The sequence below is a fragment of the Bos javanicus genome, chromosome 7 (assembly GCF_032452875.1).
Source record: "Bos javanicus breed banteng chromosome 7, ARS-OSU_banteng_1.0, whole genome shotgun sequence".
Lineage (NCBI taxonomy): Eukaryota > Metazoa > Chordata > Mammalia > Artiodactyla > Bovidae > Bos > Bos javanicus.
This window is the reverse complement of record NC_083874.1, coordinates 2,858,895-2,880,013: the sequence shown is the minus strand read 5'-3', so window position 1 is coordinate 2,880,013 and position 21,119 is coordinate 2,858,895. Positions and strand designations below refer to the sequence as shown.

Sequence of the window (21,119 nt, the reverse complement as noted above, 5' to 3'; positions counted from 1 at the left end):
GGTGGATGAGGCTATCTAAGAGGCTTGTGCAAACTTCCTGATGGTAGAGACTGACGGTGGGTAGAATTGGGTCTTGCTCTGGTTTGCAGGGCAGCGTTCAGTAACTTCAGTCTGCTTGTTTGCTGATGGGTGGGTCTGCACTCCCTGTTAGTTTTTTGACCTGAGGTGATTCTTGCCTGGTATCCACGGGCTCTAGGGTAGGGCTAATGGCAAAGACCTCCAGGAGGGCTCACGCCTACAGATGCTTCCTTGGACAGCTGCTGTCAGTACTGTTATCTCTGTGATGAGCCACTGCCAACCCACACCTCTGCAGGGGACCCTCTAATGCTAGCAGGCAGGTCTGGTTCAGTCTCCTGTGGGGTCACTGCTCCTTTCCCCCCGGGTTCTGATGTGCCCAGGATTTTGTGTGTGCCCTCCAGGAGTGGGGCTTCTGTTTCCCCAGGGCCTGTGGAAATCTGCAGTCACATCCTTCAGGTTAGATTCCCTGGGGATTACTAGTCTCTTTGGCAGATCCCAAGGGTGGGAAGCCTGATGTGGGGCTCAGCACCTTCACAATAGTGGGAGAACCTCTGTGGTATAATTGTTTTCTAGACCGTGGGTTGCCCTCCTGGTGGGTATGGGATTTTCTTTTATCATGACTGTACCCCTCCTGCCATCTTCTTGTGGCTTCTCCTTTGTCTTGGGACTTGGGGTGTCTTTATTGGTGGGTTCAAGCCTAGTCCTGCTGATGGTTGTTCAACAGTTAGTTGTGATTTTGGTACTCTTCCAGGAGGAGGTGAGTGCACATCCACTCTGCTATTTTGACCTAATCTCCATGAGTACAAATCAAATGGTTGATTAAACTTGAATGTTATACACTAAGAAAAAAATGTTGATAATACTGATCACCAGTTCCTGCCATAAAATTCTTAGCTTCCCTGGTGGCTCAGAGGTTAAAGCCTCTGCCTCTAATGCCGGACACCTGGGTTCGATCCCTGGGTTGGGAAGATCCCTGGAGAAGGAAATGGTAACCCACTCCAGTATTCTTGCCTGGAGAATCCCATGGATGGAGAAGCCTGGTAGGCTGCAGTCCATGGGGTTGCAAAGAGTCAGACACGACTGAGCGACTTCACTTCACTTTCACATACCACACATAGTCAACTTTTAAAAATTAACATTATATAATTCATTCAACAACAACAAAAACAGCAAGGTGTGTCTGGAAATATTTGATGTGAGAGATGATAAATGTAGGGCTCTCCAACCACTGAGTTGAGTAACGAGGAAATAAAATCAAGAGCAAACAGTTCTGAAAAACTCAAAGTGAAATTTGCTGATGACGTGATGATCAACTCAGACAATCTCAGAGATAAATTATTAGACTGTGTATAATTCTAGAGTAGAATTAGTATGTAAAAAATCAATATGCAGAAAACATTTCTACATACAAGTCCTGGCAAAGAATGCTTGGCAAGTGAAATTTGTGTGAAAGAGAGTAGTATAATTGTATCATGAGTCTGATTTCAGGTCTGATAGAAGTTGCTAAGAGGATGTGTGTGGGGAAATTATTCAAGATTCTTGAGAGGCAGAGGTTGAAATAGATGGGTAGAAGTCTGAGGGAGAAATCAAAAATTATTAAAAATCAAGATGGAACAAAATATGTTTCTAATTGTCAGACTAAAGAATAGCAGGCAGATTCCAATGGTATGGTACAGTCAATATGCTGTTTTCTCAAAGAATGTTCAGAGGGAGCATTTACTGGTACCCAATGTTAGAAAATTATCATAAGGCTGCAGTTTTCAAGATAAGGGGATGCCAGTGCAGAGGAGCAGAATAGTGAGCTCAGAAACAGTTCCTTGCATGAATGGATTCCTGCACCAGCCATCCACCTTCTCGACCTTCCGCATGTTCCATTTGCTACTCTGTTGTCTATCAGAGAAGTTGAGAAAGGATATGGTCTTCAAATATTGTGGTTGCATCACTGAAAACTATACAGAAAACTTAAATTGTAATAGCAATTCACACCACACACAAAAGTAAACTTGTAGTAAATTAGAAACCTCAGCGTAAAAGGTAAAACCCCAAAAACCCTGATGATGATGATATTTTTAAAGATGATGATATTTTTAAATATTTTTAAAGATGATGATAAAGATGATATTTTTAAAGATTTAAGGTAAGGAAAGATTTCTTAAATAGAACACAGTGCTCTACAATGAAAGAGATGAGAAGATGTGAAAACTATTGAAAAGGTGTGATTTATCAGAGGAATCGATCGAAGAGTAAAAATGGTAGTCACATAGTTGGAAAGATCCTTAAATCCTATGTCATTCTCTGGTGTTTCAATGGATAAAGAGCGGCCACAGGTGAAGCAAGAAAAGAGAGAGCCTACTATCGGTAGTTGTAAAAAGCTTTGAATAGTGTTGCTAGGAAGGAGAACACAGTCACAGTGAGTGAACCCAGTGCTAAGGGAAAAGGGGTTCAGCTTCCTCAGTTCTCACGCAGTGTAAAAAGAGCCACGAGGAGGTGTAAGCACTCCCAGCAGATTGCCATCAGCTGACAACAGTAAGAACAGGAAGGGATGCTGAACCAACTCCATGGACTGCAGGTGAAAAGTCCCTGCATAATAGTGGGGAGAAGACTGTGGGTCCATCTAGGAAGGTTAGGGAACAGTTGCCTCATGACCCTGCTGATGCCAGGAGCAGGGAATCTTTTTCAATGGCACCCCCTGGACCAGATCAAAAGGACCCATGGGAGAATGCTTAAATTGTAAGTCTTTTGGTGAGAAACTCATGGGTCCTCTTCAGGGCACAGGGCTGGAGCCAAGTCAGCAGAAGTCTCCAGCCCCATTGCCCCTTCTCATCACCCCACACCCCTACCTCCCATTCAGGTCTTCTTTGCCCGGGGCTGCCGTCCTGACTGAGATGGGGTCTCTGACCCTGTGTATCCCTCTGTCCCCAGAGCCCTCGGTGGTGTTCGCCAAGGAGCAGCCAGCACGCAGTGAAGTGCAGGCCGTGGCGGGGGCGAGTGCCACGCTGAGCTGCGAGGTGGCCCAGGCCCAGACGGAGGTGACGTGGTACAAGGACGGGAAGAAGCTGAGTTCCAGCTCGAAAGTGCGTGTGGAGGCCACGGGCCGCGGGCGGCGGCTGGTGGTGCAGCAGGCGGGCAAAGCGGACGCCGGGGAGTACAGCTGCGAGGCTGGGGGCCAGAAGGTCTCCTTCCGCCTGGACGTCACAGGTCAGTCCTGGAGGAGGACGCTGAGCTAGTCTCTGTGCGGGTGATGAGGGCACTGGCTTCCAGCCTCACCAGATGTATGTGCGCTTGCCTGGTGCTTTTATCTCTTCATATCTCCCTGTCTCCCATGCCCCACCTGGACACCTGTCTGGGCTCAGGGGTGGGTGGATGGAGAGGAGGGTGGGGGTTGAAAGAAGAGGGGTTGTTTCTGTCTACCTGTTTCCAGGCAGTGGGGCTCAGTCACACGGTCTTAGCATCTGCCCAGAATGATCCTGTTGTTCCTGGTATCGGGACCCTGACTCTCCCTAGGCTTGGGGCTGAAGTAGATGTGGGGATGTGTGACTTTCTTCTCATTGGATGTCTTTTCTGACAACCACCACTTGCCCTCACCCAGGACCTCGTGTAGATTCTTGGTTGGTCTGAGCTGTTTCAATTTGATGAATCCCAGATTCATCAAAAATTCATCATTTTTTTGGGGTGGGGTGGTGGAAATATTGGCCACATGATCTTGGAATTATCTCAGGAGTGAACTTTGAATGATCAAATATTAGGTTTCTGGGAGGCCTTTCCTTCCTTTTGCTGGATGTGGAGGCTCTTATTGGCTGTAGGTAGCAAGAAATTGGCCCATGTTTTCTTGTCATGTCCTTGAAAAGGGAATTAGAAAGGTTGATGTGTATAGTCATCAGTGCTATTCAGGGTGATCATCGTAGATAAAATATGGTTTTTCCACTGGCGTCAGAAGGTTGGATGACCCAGGTCAGTATTCCCTTGGTGTTACTGATGGGTTTAGGAATGGAAAGCATAAAGGCACTCTTACTGCTAGTGAGGAGTCACTGTCCTTGCAGCCTCTGACTGGCAAAACAGTCTTTATTTATTTATTTTACTTTTTAAACGTTTTTTCCCCTCCAGTTTTATTTTTGTTCTATTTTCCAAATGGTCAATGAGCGTGTGTTCCTTGTGGCTAGAACATAGGACAGTCTAAGAAATCAGGTTATTCTTCTTCCGGAAAAAATGTCTTCATGGGAAATAGAGATGGGCTGCGATCCCACACTGACTCCTAGGTGCCAACACACACCAGTTTGGGACCATGCCAGTGTAAAGTTTGTATATTCGCGGGTTTGTACAGATACTTGAGATCTCACATGCTTAGTTGTTTTCAGAAAATGTCAGTGACTATTCTAAGATAAAAGTATTGGAATATTGTAAAATGTGGCTAGATCCCAGGAAACTTTGTGGAAGTGGACAAAAGAAGATCGAGAAAAGTCAAAGAGTTGTATAACTTGTCAGTCATTAAGACCGACAATGAACAGTCTTCTCAGCCCGTAGTTCTCTGGTACACTGTAAATAATTACCTGGAAAGCTGTTACTCCGTTCTTGTGAAGATGGTCCTAGAAGGGAAAAAGAAAGTACTCTCTTCATGGACAAGAAAGCAACTCTCTTCATTTACAGGACATAACATCAATGAAAATCACACAGCGAAAGAAGAGAGAATGAAATTTCTGACCAGTATACTGTGACTATTCTGGCCCAAATCATAAATTAAATGTCATCAAAATGGATTCAGTAGTGAATCTGAGGGTAGAGATCAGCGATCCTAGTCCAGGGTTGCATTTTGGGTTTAACTTTGGCCATGGTAGTAGACAGAAAGCTTGACATTAAGAGATTGAATGAAAAAGATGTCATCATTTCCATGAATACAGAATCAAGTGGTTGATTCAATTGGAGAGATAAAACGTTTGATAATATTGAGCAAATAAATTCCTGCTTTAAAGTTCTTAGTGAGCTATGTAAAAGTGCTCTTTTTTTAATGTTGAAAACTTCCTACAAAACGACAACAGCGACAGCAACATCCCCCTTAGGACGTCCCGGGAGAGCTTTGGAGTGAGGGATGGAATGCTTAGGCCACTCTAACCGCCGAGTTCAGGAAGGAGGGGAATAAAGTCACTGGCAAACAGTTTTCAAAAATCAAAATCAAGGTGGAATTTGCTGATGATGTGATAATCAGCTCAGATAATCTCATTGATAAATTATTAGACTATGTATGATTCTTGAGTAGGATTAGTGTGCAAAAAAGTCAATATGCAGAAAACATGTCTACATCTGAGTCCTGGCAGGGAATGCTTGGAATAAGAAATTTGTGTGAAAGAGTTAGACTAGCACAATTGTACCACATTTCTATTTTCGGGTCTGATAAAAGTAAGAGGCAGTATCTGGGGAAATTATGTAAGATTCTTGAGAGACGGGATAGCAAGAATTGGATAGAAATCCGAGGGGAAAAAATCAAAGATGTTTATTAACAATTAAAATCAAACCAAATGTGTTTTTAGGCTGTTCTCAAGGAAGAATAACAGGCATATTGCAAAGGCACTGTCCAGCCAATGCTTTGTTTTCTTGAAGAAATGCACAGTTGAGCATTTACTGTACCTAATGTCAGGGATTACCATAAGGCTGCAGTTTTAAAGATCGGGGATCCCAGTACAGGAATAGTCACCACATCAGAGGAACAGAACAGTGAGCTCAGAAAGAGCTCCTCACGAACGGACTCCTGTGCCACCCCTCCCTACGCCTGTGTCTTCCGTTGGTTACCGTGTTGTCTATAGGAGAGGTCGAGAAGGATGTTGTGTTAGTAAACGGTGCTTGGACCACTGAATCATATGGAACATTAAATTATACTAGCAGTTCACATAACACACAAAGGTCAACTCATAGTGAGTTAGAACCTTAGTGTAAAAGGTAAAAGCCCCCAAACCCTCAGATGATAACATGGTCTTCTTTGAAGACTTCGGGTAAGGAGAGATTTCTTAAATAGAACACAAATGATCTACGCTCCAAGGCCTATTGGACATTATGACACTGTTGGAAGGAATAGCTGTGGTTTATCAGAGGCCTGGATCAGAGAGTAAAAATGCCAACCACGCAGTTGGGAATATCCTTAAAACCTACCTGTCTCGTCATTCTGTTGTTTTTAAATGGAAAGGAGTGGCCAGAGCTGAATGGAGAAGAGAGAGAGCCTACTACAGGCAAGTGGGCAAAAGGCTTGACTGGTGTCACCAACAAGAAGAGAACAGTGATGGCAAAACCAGCGCTAAGGGGAAGGGCGAGCCGCTTCTTTATTCCTCAGACAGTGACCCAGACGGCCACTGGAGGGTACAGGCGCTCCCAGCGGATTGCCACAAGTTAACAATAGTAAGAGTGGTGCCAAGCCTGAGACATCCTCTTTGTTGAGTGCAGGTGAAAACTTCCCTGCGTAACCACGTGGAGATCGCAGGGCACCATATAGGAAGGTTGGGGAACACTTGCTTCATGACTCTACACATGCCATAAGCAGAGGAGAAGTATTTTCCAGCAGTGCCCCCACCCTTAGACTAGCTTACAGGAATCCACGGGAGAACGTGTAAATTGTGCCACTCATTGCTGAAAAAGGCAGGGCGTCCTCTTCAGGGCATCAGGCTGGTGCAGAACCTGGAGAAGTCTCCAGTTCTGTGCTTCCTTCCCACCCGACCACCAGCTCCCCATCCAGGTCGTCTTTGCCCGGGGCTGCTGTCCTGACTGAGATGGTGTCTGTGACCCTGTGTATCCCTCTATCCTCAGAGCCCTCGGTGTTTGCCAAGGAGCAGCCAGCACGCAGTGAAGTGCAGGCCGTGGCGGGAACCAGTGCCACGCTGAGCTGCGAGGTGGCCCAGGCCCAGACGGAGGTGACGTGGTACAAGGATGGGAAGAAGCTGAGTTCGAGCTCGAAAGTGCGTGTGGAAGCCAAAGGCTGCACCCGGAAGCTGGTGGTGCAGCAGGTGGGCAAGGCGGATGCTGGGGAGTACAGCTGTGAGGCCGGGGGCCAGAAGGTCTCCTTCCACCTGGACGTCACAGGTCAGTTTGGAGGTAGTAAGTTAGCCTTATGTGGAGGTGATGGGACGGGCTTGCACCCCTGACAGACCTGATGATCTTTCCACTAGATTTCATCTCTTTTGGTCTTCTGTCCCCCCACCCCCATTTTCATACCCAAGGCTGGGCAAAGGGAGCTGGATGGGAGGGTGTGAGCAGAAGGGAGAAAGGCGTTCTGTAAACCCAGAGTGGCGTTTCCACACAGTGATGCACGGTCGTCAGTTCCCAGCATCTGCCCAGGGTTGTCTGGGTGTTCCCTGATGTCTGGGCCTCTGGTTCTGTCTTACACTTGGAGTCTGCTGTAAACCAGATGTCTTTCAACTGTGAGTATGTGACTTTGCTCCTCTTGGCTGTCCTGACAGCTCCTAGATGCCCCACCCAGCAATGCGTGTGGATTCACACTAGGAGAGATGGTTGAATTTCGTTAAAGTAGGTGCAACACTGTCGTACTTGATTTATCTCAATACTGAACTATGGATTACCAAAATTTTAGGTGTTCTAGATACTCTTTTTTCCTTATACATGGGATTAGAAGTTATCTGTGCAGCTACATATAACAAAATCTAGGTACATTTTCAAAGCAAATACTGATTTTATTATGTCTTCTGTAAGAACATTCTGAGTCAGAATTCTGCTTGGAGTCTGATTTATATATTTAGATTTGGACAGGAATGGTAGCTTCTCCTATACCAGCATGCATATATTTTTTTAAATGGTATTTTAGAAGAATAGACAATTTTTTCATGACGATGAATATGAACGGTTTTACCAATTGATTAGTTTCTTGGAAAACTCTATGAAAAGTGACTCAGGAAATATTCAACTACTTAAATAGTCCTAAAACCTTTAAAGTAATTGAAACCATAATGAAAAATCTTCTCATAGATCTAGTCCTAGTAGTTCCACTGGCATATTATATGGAATACTTTGGAAATAAAGTCTTGTTCATGGAGAATTTTTTAGAAAACAGTAAAAGATATAGGCTCTGTTTCATGTTGATGATGTAACATTGATACTAGTATCTGACAGGGAAAGTAGTAAGAATTAAAATTGTAGAGCGATCTATTATGGATATCAAAGCCAAAATCTGGAACAAAATATCAAAATTAAAAATATAATAAGAGGAAAATTGGTAATATGCTGTGATGAAAGTCATACTCCAGAAATACAAAGTTCTTTACACGCTACAAATGTTGGCAAGCAATCTGGTCATGATATGCAGAATAAAATATTTGATAAGATTTGGCATTTTAAATACAGAAGAAATGTTTTATAAAGTTAGCATCAAATCATGCCATAAAGTTCATTATGAATTATACAGAAAACAATTCTTTCTTAATTTGATAAACAATGCCGCAGGCAAATCAGCTGTCTGTACACAAAAAAAGTGAGTTTTAAAGCTTTGCCTATGAGATAGGAAACCAGACAAGGAAGCCAACTGTTACTGCTTTTGTCCAACATTCTAAAACACAGGACAAAAATAAAGTGAAAGATATAAAAGTGTGACAAAGCAAAAGTGGAATTCATGAATAATATGATTTATCCAAAAGATAAAACATGTGACATAATAAGATAGTTAAAAATAATTACCATGTAAAAAATCAGTATGGAAAAAAAAAACATTTCCATGTCTAAGAGTAGTAGCAGACATCTCGAAAATGAAATTTTGAAAGTTACAATGGCATGAAAAGGATCAATATCTAATTCCAAGTCTAATAAATGTGCTGAGAGGCTCTGTAAGGGCAGGGAGAAGTTAAAAAAAAATTTAAGAGACAGTCAAGAAGTTCTAAGATGTTGGGTAGAAATCGATTGAAGAATAAAACATGTTCAATACCCATTAAAATTCAAATAAATGTTTGTTTAGTGGGACTTTGAAAATTGACACATAAATTTCAAAGACCATGTACAGTGAATTCACTCTTGAAGAACAAAAGGTGAGTTATCTGCTATACTAGATATCAATACTGTTAGAAAGCTACAGTAATGAACACGGTAGTGTCATGTTCCAAGGACAGGTATTGAGACCCAAGGACCAGAATAGGGAGCTCAGACACAGACCGATGAGTGGATGACCACGTTCCCCTTCTTTTTAAAAGAAAACTGTGGAATAGTGCAAGGGGAAAGGCAGCATGCTCTTAATAAATGGTACTTAAACGTTCAACTGTAGTAAATCAATAGAAAAAAAAAAAGATCAGACTTGTAACTCATCCTACACATAGTCAACTCCTTTTGGAGTTGAAGGGAATAGAAGGGAAAATTGTACAATTCTTTTTTATAAAATTATTTGGTTTTGGTTGAGTTGGGTCTTTGTTGCTGGATGTGGACTTTGTGGTCAGCAGGGGCCGTTCTTCACTGCTGGGCACAGGCTTCTCATTGAGTCACTTTTCTTGTAGAGCACAGGCTCTGGGCACACAGGCTCCAGTAGATGCAGGAGGCGGGCGCGGAAGTTGCAGCTCTCAGGCTCGGTAGTTGCAGCTCGGGGGCCCTAGAGTGCACAGGTTTCCGTGGTCTTGGCCCATGGACTCAGTAGTCTCAGCTCGGGGGCCCTAGAGTGCACATGTTTCTGTGGTCGTGGCCCACGGGCTTGGTAGTTGCAGCTTCTGGGCCCTAGAGTTTGAGCTCAGTAGTTGTGGCGCATGGGCTTGGTTGCTCTTAGAGCTCACATGTGAACTCTTCCTGTGTCCCCTGCGTTGGCGGGAAAATTCCTCTCCACTGTGCCACAAAGGAAGTCCTCATAAAACTCTTATGAAAACATAGATGATTTTAATTATTTAAGGGTAGAGAATGATTTCTCAGAATATTCACTAACCATAGTGAGTGGGGTGCCCTTTCCTTCTCCAGGGGATCTTCCCGACCCAGGTACTGAACCCCGGTCTCTTGCATCTCCTGCATTGGCAGGCAGATACCTTGTCACTTGCACCACTTAGAAGCTCTCAACCATACTGAAACAAATTTAAAATACTTGACTACATTAAAACTAAACATGAAGATTCACCAGAAGATAGCATAAGTTCATAAAAGGCAAACCACACAGATATGGAAGATACTTAGAACACACAGACTTGTCAGTGCCTAGCATTTAAATATATATAAATAAACAGGTCCTTCAAATGAACAAATAATCGACAGACGCCGCTATTGAAAATAAGGCAAAACCTTTGAACAGGGACAATACAGAAGAGCAAACACTGTTGAGCGAAAACATCAGAAAGGGTTTTTTACTTTGACTCATCAGAAAAAAATGCAAAAGAGCGTCACAGGAGGTGCACTCAATCCCATCATTTTGCCAACAGTGAGAGTAGGTGAGGGTGGAGCCTCAGCAAGTCTCACTCACTGCAGATGAGAACATGGCTTACACAGTACTGTGGGGAAGGCTCTGGCCTCATAGAGGAAGGCTAGGAATGCACCCATGACGACCCATCAGTTTGGGTTTGAATAGTGTCACCAGGAAGAAAACAGTAATGGTGAACCCAGTCCTAATGGTAAAGGTGGTCAGTATCTCCAGTCCTCAGACAGTGAAAGGGAAGACCATGGGGAGGTGCAAGCGTGCAAGTTGGCAATAGAACTTATAGGCGTGGGTGCTGAGCCTAAGGCATCTCTGTGGACTGCAGGTGAAACGTTCCCTGCATAACCATATGGGGAAGACTGGGGCACCATCTAGGAAGGTTGGGGAACACTTGCCTCGTGAACCTGTGGCTGCCATGCGCAACAGACCAGTATTTTCCAACGGCCCCCCTGACAACTGAGCCAGCTTACATGGAGAATGCATAAATTGTGTGACTTTTGCTGAGAGAGGCAGGGGACCTCTGCAGAGCACAGGGCTGGTGCAGAGCCTGAGAAGTCTCAAGCTGTGTGCCTCCTTCCCACCACCCCAAATCCCAGCTCCCCATCCAGGTCTTCTTTGCCCGGGGCTGCCGTCCTGACTGAGCTTGGGTCTCTGACCCCATGTATCCTCCTCTGTCCCCAGAGCCCTCGGTGGTGTTCGCCAAGGAGCAGCCGGCACGCAGTGAAGTGCAGGCCGTGGCGGGGGCGAGTGCCACGCTGAGCTGCGAGGTGGCCCAGGCCCAGACGGAGGTGACGTGGTACAAGGACGGGAAGAAGCTGAGTTCCAGCTCGAAAGTGCGTGTGGAAGCCAAGGGCTGCACCCGTCAGCTGGTGGTGCAGCAGGCGGGCAAGGCGGACGCCGGGGAGTACAGCTGCGAGGCCGGGGGCCAGAAGGTCTCCTTCCGCCTGGACGTCACAGGTCAGTCGTGGAGGAGGACGCTGAGCTAGCCTGTGTGCAGGTGTGAGGGAATTGGCTTTTGGTCTCATCACACTATGTGTGCACTCGCCTATAACCTTCATCTCTTCTTGCCTCTCAGTCTTCGTGTCCCATCTTGATACCCATTTTGGCCTGGAGGAGGATGAGTGGCAAGGGTGCATTGGAAAGAGACGCAGCCGTTTCCGCCACCAGTTTCCAGGCGGTTAGGCTCAGTCCCACTGTCTTACCACCTGCCCAGAAGCTTTTTGTTTTCCCTGGTGTCAAAACCCATTTTACCAAAAGTTTTACTTTCAGTTCCGGTTCAAAGAATTTGTTTTCAAAAGAAACAGCTCATTACACACAAATAAGCAGTTTAAATATTTAATAGAGGTTTATTTAACTTAATTTCAATATAATCATTAAAAGAAACAAACAATAGAAAAGAGTAACAGAGTGTTGGTGGGAATGCAAACTGGTACAGCCTCTAGGAGTACAGTGAAAATTCCTTAAAAAATTGGAAATAGAACTGCAATATAACCCAGCAATGCCACTGCTGGGCATACACACCAAGGAAACCAGAATTGAAAGATACACATGTACCCCAGTGTTCATTGCTGCACTGTTTATGATAGCTAGGACATGGAAGCAACCTGGATGTCCATCAGCAGATGAATGGATAAGGAGTTGGAATACAATGGAGTATTTAGTTCAGCTCAGTCATGTCCGACTCTTTGTGACCCCATGGACTGAAGCATGCCAGGCTTTCCTGTCCATCACCAACTCTTGGAGCTTGCTCAAACTCATGTCCATCGAGTCAGTGATGACATCCAACCATTTCATCCTCTGTCATCACCTTCTCCTCCTGCCTTCAATCTTTCCCAGCATCAGGGTCTCTTCTAGTGAGTCAGTTCTTCACATTATGTGGCCAAAGTACTGGAGTTTCAGCTTTAGTATCAGTCCTTCCAATGAACATTCAGGACTGATTTCCTTTAGGATTGTTTGGTTGGATCTCCTTGCAGTCCAAGGGACTCTCAAGAGTCTTATCCAGGTCCGCAGTTCAAAAGCACCAATTCTTCAACACTCAGCTTTCTTTATGGTCCAATGCTCACATCCGTACATGACTACTGGAAAAACCATAGCTTTGACTAAGATGGACCTTTGGTCAGCAAAGTAATGTCTCTGCTTTTTAATATGCTGTCTAGGTTGGTCATGGCTTTTCTTCCAAGGAGCAAACACCTTTTAATTTCATGGCTGCAGTCACCATCTGCAATGATTTTGGAGCCCAAGAAAATAACGTCTCTCACTGTGTCCATTGTTTCCCCATCTATTGGCCATGAAGTGATGGGACTGCATGCCATGATCTTAGTTTTCTGAATGTTGAGTTTTAAGCCAGCTTTTTCACTCTCCTCTTTCATTTTCATCAAGAAGCTCTTTAGTTCTTCGCTTTCTGCCATAAGGGTGGTGTCATCTGCATAACTGAGGTTATTGATATTTCTCCCTGCAAACTTGATTCCAGCTTGTGCTTCATCCAGTCCAGCATTTTGCATGATGTATTCTGCATGTAAGTTAAATAAGCAGTGTGACAATATACAGCCTTGACACACACCTTTCTCAATTTAGAACCAGTATGTTGTTCCATGTTCAGTTCTAACTGCTGCTTCTTGACCTGCATAGAGATTTCTCAGGAGGCAGTTAAGGTGGACTGGTATTCCCATCTCTTTAATAATTTTCCACAGTTTGTTGTGATCCATATAGTCAAAGGCTTTGGCATAGTCAATAAAGCAGAAGAAGATGTTTTTCTGGAACTCTCTTGCTTTTTTGGTGATCCAACAGATGTTGGCAATTTGATCTCTGGTTCCTCTACCTTTTCTAAATCCAGCTTGAACATCTGGAAGTTCACGGTTCACGTACTGTTGAAGCCTGGCTTGGAGGATTTTGAGCATTACTTTACTAGTGTGTGAGATGAATGCAATTGTGTGGTAGTTTGAGCATTCTTTGGCATTGCCTTTCTTTGGGATTAGAATGAAAACGGACCTTTTCCAGTCCTGTGGCTACTGCTAAGTTTTCCAAATTTGCTGGCATATTAAGTGCACACTTTCACAGCATCATCATCTGATTTGAAATAGCTCAACTGGAATTCCATCATCTTCACTAGTTTTGTTCATAATGATGCTTCCTAAGGCCCACTTGACTTCACATTCCAGGATATCTGGCTCTAGGTGAGTGATCACACCACTGTGGTTATCTGGGTCATGAATATCATTTTGTATCGTTCTTCTGTGTATTCTTGCCACCTCTTCTTAATATCTTCTGCTTCTGTTAGGTCCATACCATTTCTGTCCTTTATCGAGCCCATCTTTGCATGAAATGTTCCCTTGGTATCTCTAATTTTCTTGAAGAGATCTCTAGTCTTTCCCATTCTATTGTTTTCCTCTATTTCTTTGCACTGATCACTGAGGAAGGCTTTCTTATCTCTCTTTGCTATTTTTTGGAACTCTGCATTCAGTTGGGTATATCCTTCCTTTTCTCCTTTGCCTTTAGCCTCTTTTCTTTCGTCAGCTATTTGTAAAACCTCCTCAGACAACCGTTTTGCCTTTTTGCACTTCTTCTTGGGGATGGTCTTTATTCCTGCCTCTGTACAGTCTCATGAACCTCCATCCATAGTTCTTCAGGCACTCTGTCTATCAAATCTAGTCCCTTAAATCTATTTCTCACTTCTACTGTATAACTGTAAGGGATTTGATTTACGTCATACCTGGATGGTCTAGTGGTTTTCCCTACTTTCTCCAATTTAAGTCTGAATTTTGCAATAAGGAGTTCATGATCTGAGCCACAGTCAGCTCCCAGTCTTGTTTTTGCTGACTGTATAGAGCTTCTCCATCTTTGGCTGAAAAGAATATAATCAGTCTGATTTCAGGATTGACCATCTGGTGATGTCCACGTGTAGAGTCTTTTGTGTTGTTGGAAGAGGTAAGCTAAAAAAAATCCAGGCTTAAACAGGACGCTGTGAAGTCTTTCATTAACAGCAATCTGGAGTCCCAGTTGGGAAGAGGGCCTCAGCGGCAGTGCACTCCACAGATGAGACTTCAAATTGCAGTTTGAAGTTTACCTCTTCCAACAACACAAGAGAAGACATATACACAATGGAGTATTACTCAGCTGTAGAAAGGAACGCATTTGAATCAGTTCTAATGAGGTGGATGAAACTAGAGCCTATTATACAGAGTGAAGTAAGTCAGAAAAAAAAACACCAATACAGTATATTAATGCATATATAGATGGAATTTAGAAAGATGGTATCAATGATCCTATATGCAAGGCAGCATAAGAGACACAGATGTAAAGAACGGACTTTTGGACTCTGTGGGAAAAGGCAAGGGTGGGAAATTGTGAGAGAATAGCATTGAAGTGTGTATATTACCGTATGTAAAATAGATGACCAGTGCAAGTTTGATGCATGAAGCAGGGCACTCAGAGCTAGTGCTCTGGGACAACCCAAAGGGATAGGGTGGGGAGGGAGGTGGAAGCGGGCTTCAGGATGGGGGGACACATGTGTACCTGTGGTTTATTTGTGTTAATGTATGGCAAAAGCCACCACAATCTTGTAAAGTAATTATCCTCCAATGAAAATGATTAAGCAAAAGCAAAGAGTAACAGCACATATATCACCAAATTGGGCTGACCAACATCCAGACTTAAACATCATGCTGAGAAGTCTCTTGTTAACAGCAATCTGGAGTCCCAGTTGGGAAGAGGGCCTCAGCGGCAGTCCACTCCACTGATGAGACTTCGGATTGCAGTTTGGGGGGCCCCCGTAACCCCAGGCTTCATCAGTTTGCATGCAAAAATGCAGCTGTGGTTTTAGTTTAACATTTTTATGGTGCTGTTTGCTTTATCTTGTGAGTCATAGGATTTCATTAAACTCAGGCATGAATCCAGGGGCTTAAGAATTCCAAGACCCACTCCCTTTCTTGTCTAAAGTGCCACCTAACTTGCTGTGCTTGCAGACAGGCAGGAAATGCGGGCAGTGTCCTAGCAGGTCAGAAGGAAGGTCAAGGGCCTGCTCTCCTGCTTCTGAAGCCTGAACAATACTTCCTCCATTGTAATATCCCTAAGGGGACCCTGGCACTCCCTGATGCTTGGAGGGCTAAGGCAGGCCTGTGGATACCTGACTTTCCTCCCATCATATGTCTTACCTGAGAGCAATCGCACGCCCTCATCTGAAACCTAGTACTGGTTCTTGGTTGACTAGAGGTGTTTCAATATGATAGATCCCAGATTAGGGTACATGTTGGCCACAAAATCTTACTTAGAGTTTTTTCAGGAGTGAACTTTGGGTGATGAAATTTGAGATTTCTGGGAGGCCTTCCTTCCTTTTCCTGGATTTAAACGCTCGGGTTGCCCAAAGGTAGCAAAAAATAGAGCTGTGTTGTGTTGTCATGTCCTGGCAAAGGGAAGAAAGAATGATTAGTGGAGAAACACCTGTGCTGTTTAGGGAGATCTTCTTAGATCAAATATGACTTTGTTTTCATCTTCAAAGAGTTTGGATGTTGCAGGTAAGTATTCCCCTTGGCATTACATTGTTGAATTTAGAAGTGGAAAGGAAAAAGTGGCTTCTGTCACACCATTGCTGCTGCTGCTACTAAGTCACTTCAGTCGTGTCCGACTCTGTGCGACCCCATAGAGGGCAGCCCACCAGGCTCCCCCGTCCCTGGGATTCTCCAGGCAAGAACACTGGAGTGGGTTGCCATTTCCTCCTCCAATGCATGAAAGTGAAAAGTGAAAGTGAAGTCACTCAGTCGTGTCCGACTCCTAGCGACCCCATGGACTGCAGCCTACTAGGCTCCTCCATCCATGGGATTTTCCAGGCAAGTGTACTGGAGTGGGGTGCCATTGCCTTCTCCAGTCACACCATTAGGCGTGGCTAATGAAGAGCTACTGTCCTAGCAGCCTGTAACTGGGGAAGCAATCTTTTTAAAAAAATTTTTTAATTGGTGGAAAATTGCTTTACAGTTTTGTATTGGTTTATGCCATAATGCAACATGAATCAATCAGTACTCTTGCCTAGAAAATCCCATGGACAGAGGAGCCTGGTGTCCATGGGGTTGCAAAGAGTTGGACACGACTGAGCGACTTCACATTCACGTTTTTAATCCATTTTGAGTTTATTTTTGTGTCTGGTTTTAGGAAGTATTCTAGTTTCACTCTTTTACATGTAGCAATCCAGTTTTCTCAGCACCACTTACTGAAGAGGCTGTCTTTTCTCGTTGTATATTCTTGCCTCCTTTGTCAAAGATAAGGTGCTCATCGGTGTGTGGGTTTATCTCTGCGCTTTATATCTTGTCCCATTGATCTATATTTCTGTTTCTGATCCAGTACGGTACTGTCTTGATGACTATTAGCTTTGTAGTATAGTCTGAAGTCAAGAAAGTTGAATTTTCCAGCTCTGTTTTTCTTTCTCAAGATTGCTTAGGGATTTTGTGTTTCCATACAAATAATGAAACTTTTTTGTTCTGGTTCTATGGGTGTACCATTGGTAGCTTGATAGAGATTACATTGAATCTGTAGATGGCTTTGGGTGGTATGGTAACTTTCAAAATATCAATTCTTCTAATCCAAGAACATAGTATATCTCTCCATCTGTTTATGTTGTCTTTGATTTCCTTGATCTGTGTCTTATAGTTTTCAGCATACAGGTCTTAATGTTTCTTTAAATAGGTTTATTCCTAGATATTTTATTCTTTTTGTTGCAATGATGAATGGAACTGTTTCCTTAATTTCTCTTTCTGAATTTTCATTGTTAGTATATAGTAATGCAAGGAATTTCTGTGTATTAATTTTATATCCTGTGACTTTACTAAATTCATTGATTAGCTCTGGTAGATTTTTAGTGGTGCTCTTAGGGTTTTATATGTATAGTATCATGCCATCTGCAAACAGTGAGTTTTACTTCTTCTTTTCCAATCTGCATTTCTTTTATTTCTTTTTCTTCTTTGTTGCCATGGCTAGGACTTCCAAAACTATATTGAATAATAGTGGTGAGAGTGGGCACCCTTGTCTTGTTCCTGATCTTAAAGGAAAAGCGTTCAGTTTCTCATCATTGAGAATAATGTTTGCTGTGGGTTTGTCATATATAGGTGTATTACTTCTATGCCAATTTCCTGGACAGTTTTTTTTTCCTATCATAAATGGATGGTGAATTTTGTCAAAAGTTTTCTCTGCATCTATTGAGATGATCGTGTTTTTTCTTTCAATTTGTTAACATGGTGTATCACACTGATTGATTTGCATATATTGAAGAATCTTTGTATCTCTGGGATAAATCTCACTTGATCATGATGTATAATTCTTTTAATGTGTTGTTGGATTCTGTTTGCTAGAACTTTGTTGATGACTTTTGCATCTATGTTCATCAGTGATATTGGCCTTTAATTTCCCTTTTTTTGTGATATCTTTGTCTGGCTTTGGTATCAAGCTGATGGTGGCCTCATAGAATCAGTTCAGGAAGCAGTCTTTATTTTGTTGCATTTTCTTAACGGTCTGTTTCTTGTGGCTGGAACTTAAGGCAGTCCAAGACATCAGGTTATTCTTCTGGGAAGAGAGTCTTCACGCCAAATAGGGCTGGGCTACCATGCCATTGACTCCTAGGTGGCAATACCTATCAGGGTAGGATGATTTATGGGTGTGTATAGACACCCCAGGTCTCACCATGCATCTTTGTAGAATGTGGTTTTCTGAGAATAGGAGAGAGTGTTCTAAGATAAAACCATTGAAAAATCGTGAAATTTGGCTAAATTCTAGTAAACTATATGAAAGAGGACAGAAAAAAGTAGAAGTCAGAGTTGTATGACTTGTCAATCAGTAGGACTAATAATGAAAAGTCAGCCCTGTAGGTCTCTGGTACGGTATACAAAATTTCCTGAAAAACTCTTCTTCCTTATTTGTGGAGATGATCTTAGAGACAGAAAAAGGAGATACCATCCATAACTCTCTTCATGTACAGAACATAGCATCAACACCATAATCACGCAAGAAAGGCAGGGAGAATGAAATCCAGACAAATCTACTGCAAATATCAAGGTCAAAATAATAAATTATAACATTTGCTAACAAAATGAATTCAGCAATGTATCCACAGTTAGAGACCTGTGATGAAATTCCAGGATTGCACGTTGAATTTAATGTTGGCAGTGTGAATAAATAGAAAGCTGGACAGTAAGAGATTGAGTGCAGAAAGATGTGACCATCTTCATGAGTTCAGAATCAAATGGTTGATTAAACTTGAAGGTCATACATTGAGACAAAAAGTTTTCTAAATTGAGTATCAGTTCCTGCCATAAAACTATTGGCGAACCGTATAAAAGTGTTCTTAATTATTAATGTAAAATTCCTGCAGAATTACAGCAACATCTCACTTGAGATGGGCAAGGAAATCTTTGACATGAGGCACAATACAGATTGGTGACTAACCCCTGAGTTGCATAAGGAGGAAAATAAAATTACTTGCCAACAGTTTTGGCAAAAACCAAAGGTAGAATTTGCTGATGATGGGGTGATCAACTCAGACAATCCCAAAGATAAATGATTAGACTGAATAGGATTCTTGAATAGGATCAGTGTGTAAAAAAATTAACACGCAGAAAACATTTCTGTCTTAAGGGGGCAAGGAATGCTTGGAAAATGAAATATGTGTGAAAGAGTTAGACCAGCAAAAGTTTTTTTTTTTTTTTTGTAATTTCAATCTGATAAAAGTTGCTAAGAGACTGTGAGTGGGGAAAGGATTCAAATTCTTGAGAGACAGTCAGAGGTTGCAATAAAGGGGTAGAAATCTGGGGGGAAAAATCAAAGGTGTTTTATTAGCAATCAAAATGGAACCAAATTTGTTTTGTGAGTGGTCAGATGGAAGAATAGAGAAGGAAATGGCAACCCACTCCAGAACTCTTGCCTGGAAAATCCCATGGACGGAGGAGCCTGGTAGGCTACTGTCCATGGGGTCGCAAAGAGTCAGACACGACTGAGCGACTTCACTTTTCAAAGGCAAGATGCAGCCAATACACTGTTTTCTTCAAGAAAATCATGGTGGGGGCATATACTGGGACCTGATGTCAGGGATTATCATAAGGCTGCAGTTTTCAAGATAAGGGGATCCCAGTGCAGGAATAGTTACCACATCACAGGAATAGAAGACTGAGTTCAGAAGGAGTTCAGGGCATAAATGGGTTCTCACCACCCATTCCCTCTCAAGCCCCTGTGTCCTCCTTTTGTTATTGTGTTGTGTGTCAGAAAAGTCAAGGAAGGATGTTGTCTTCATAAATGGTGCTTGGACCATTGAACCATAGGGAAAAAATAAATTGTAACAGTTCACACCACACACAGAAGTAAACATGTAGTAGGTTAGAAACCTCAGTGTAAAAAGTAAAACCCCCAAAAACTCTCAGATAAGAGTGTGGTTTCTTTAAAGACGAACGTAAAAAAAAAATTCTTAAATAGAACAGAAATACTTTACACTCAAAGGGATGGAAGGACAATGTGACCCTGTTGAAAGGAAAAACTTTGATTTATCACAGGTTTTGATCAGAAAGTGAAACTGTGAGTCACACAGTTGGTAATATCCTTAAAACTTACCTATGTGTCATTCTTTGGTATTTAAACCATAAAGAGTGGCCAGAGGTGAATCGAGAAAAGAGAGAGTCTACCAAGGGTAAGTGGGCAAAAGATTTGAATAGTGTTACTGGGAAGAAGAAAACCGTAATGATGAACCCAGTCCTGAGGAAAGGTGCTCAGCCCTCAATGACAAAGAAAGCCATGGGGAGGTGCAGGCACTCCCAGCAGATTGCCACAAGTTGACGAGAGTAAGAGTAGGCATGGGTGCTGAGCCTAAGACATCTCCATTGATTGCAGATGAAAAGTTCCTTGCATAACCATATGGAGAAGACTGGGGCACTATCTCGGAAGGTTGGCAGACATTTGCATTGTGAACCTGCAGATGTCATGAGCAGGGCGATGTCTTTTTCAAAAGCCCCTTTCCCAGGCCAGTTGACATGGATCTGTGGGAGAATGCATGTCTTGTGTGACTTGCTGCTGAGAAAGAGTTTTCCTCTGCAAGGCACAGGGCTGGTGCAGAACCTGAAGAAGTCACCAGTTCCATCACTCCTTCCCACCACCCTGCTTCCCAGCTCCCCATCCAGGTCGTCTTTGCCCGGGGCTGCTGTCCTGACTGAGATGGGGTCTCTGACCCCGTGTATCCCTCTATCCTCAGAGCCCTCAGTGGTGTTCGCCAAGGAGCAGCCAGCACGCAGTGAAGTGCAGGCCGTGGCGGGGGCGAGTGCCATGCTGAACTGCGAGGTGGCCCAGGCCCAGACGGAGGTGACGTGGTACAAAGACGGGAAGAAGCTGAGTTCGAGCTCGAAAGTGCATTTGGAAGCCAAAGGCTGCACCCGGAAGCTGGTGGTGCAGCAGGCGGGCAAGGCGGATGCCGGGGAGTACAGCTGCGAGGCCGGGGGCCAGAAGGTCTCCTTCCGCCTGGACGTCACAGGTCAGTTTGGAGGTAGTAAGTTAGCCTCATGTGGAGGTGATGGGACGGGCTCGCACCCCTGACAGACCCGATGATCTTTCCACTAGACTTCATCTCTTTTGGTCTTCTGTCCTCCCACCCCCATTTTCATACCCAAGGCTGGGCAAAGGGAGCTGGATGGGAGGGTGTGAGCAGAAAGGAGAAAGGCGTCCTGTAAACCCAGAGTGGCGTTTCCACACAGTGATGCACGGTCGTCAGTTCCCAGCATCTGCC

The 21,119-nt window shown here is 43.6% G+C and overlaps 1 protein-coding gene across 40 annotated transcripts in view; it reads left to right on the top strand.

The window, feature by feature from the left end:
- The window catches only part of OBSCN (obscurin, cytoskeletal calmodulin and titin-interacting RhoGEF), a 237,313-nt gene that overhangs the window by 42,485 nt on the left and 173,709 nt on the right, over positions 1 to 21,119 (top strand). For 37 of the 40 annotated variants that reach the window (XM_061421347.1, XM_061421348.1, XM_061421346.1 and 34 more), the window contains exons 10-13: positions 2,941 to 3,216; positions 6,805 to 7,077; positions 11,060 to 11,335; positions 20,592 to 20,867. In XM_061421347.1, coding sequence (XP_061277331.1) covers positions 2,941 to 3,216; positions 6,805 to 7,077; positions 11,060 to 11,335; positions 20,592 to 20,867 — 1,101 coding nt within the window. The remainder of the gene's footprint in view (positions 1 to 2,940; positions 3,217 to 6,804; positions 7,078 to 11,059; positions 11,336 to 20,591; positions 20,868 to 21,119) is intronic. The other 3 variants (XM_061421359.1, XM_061421345.1, XM_061421373.1) reach the window with 1 other exon arrangement.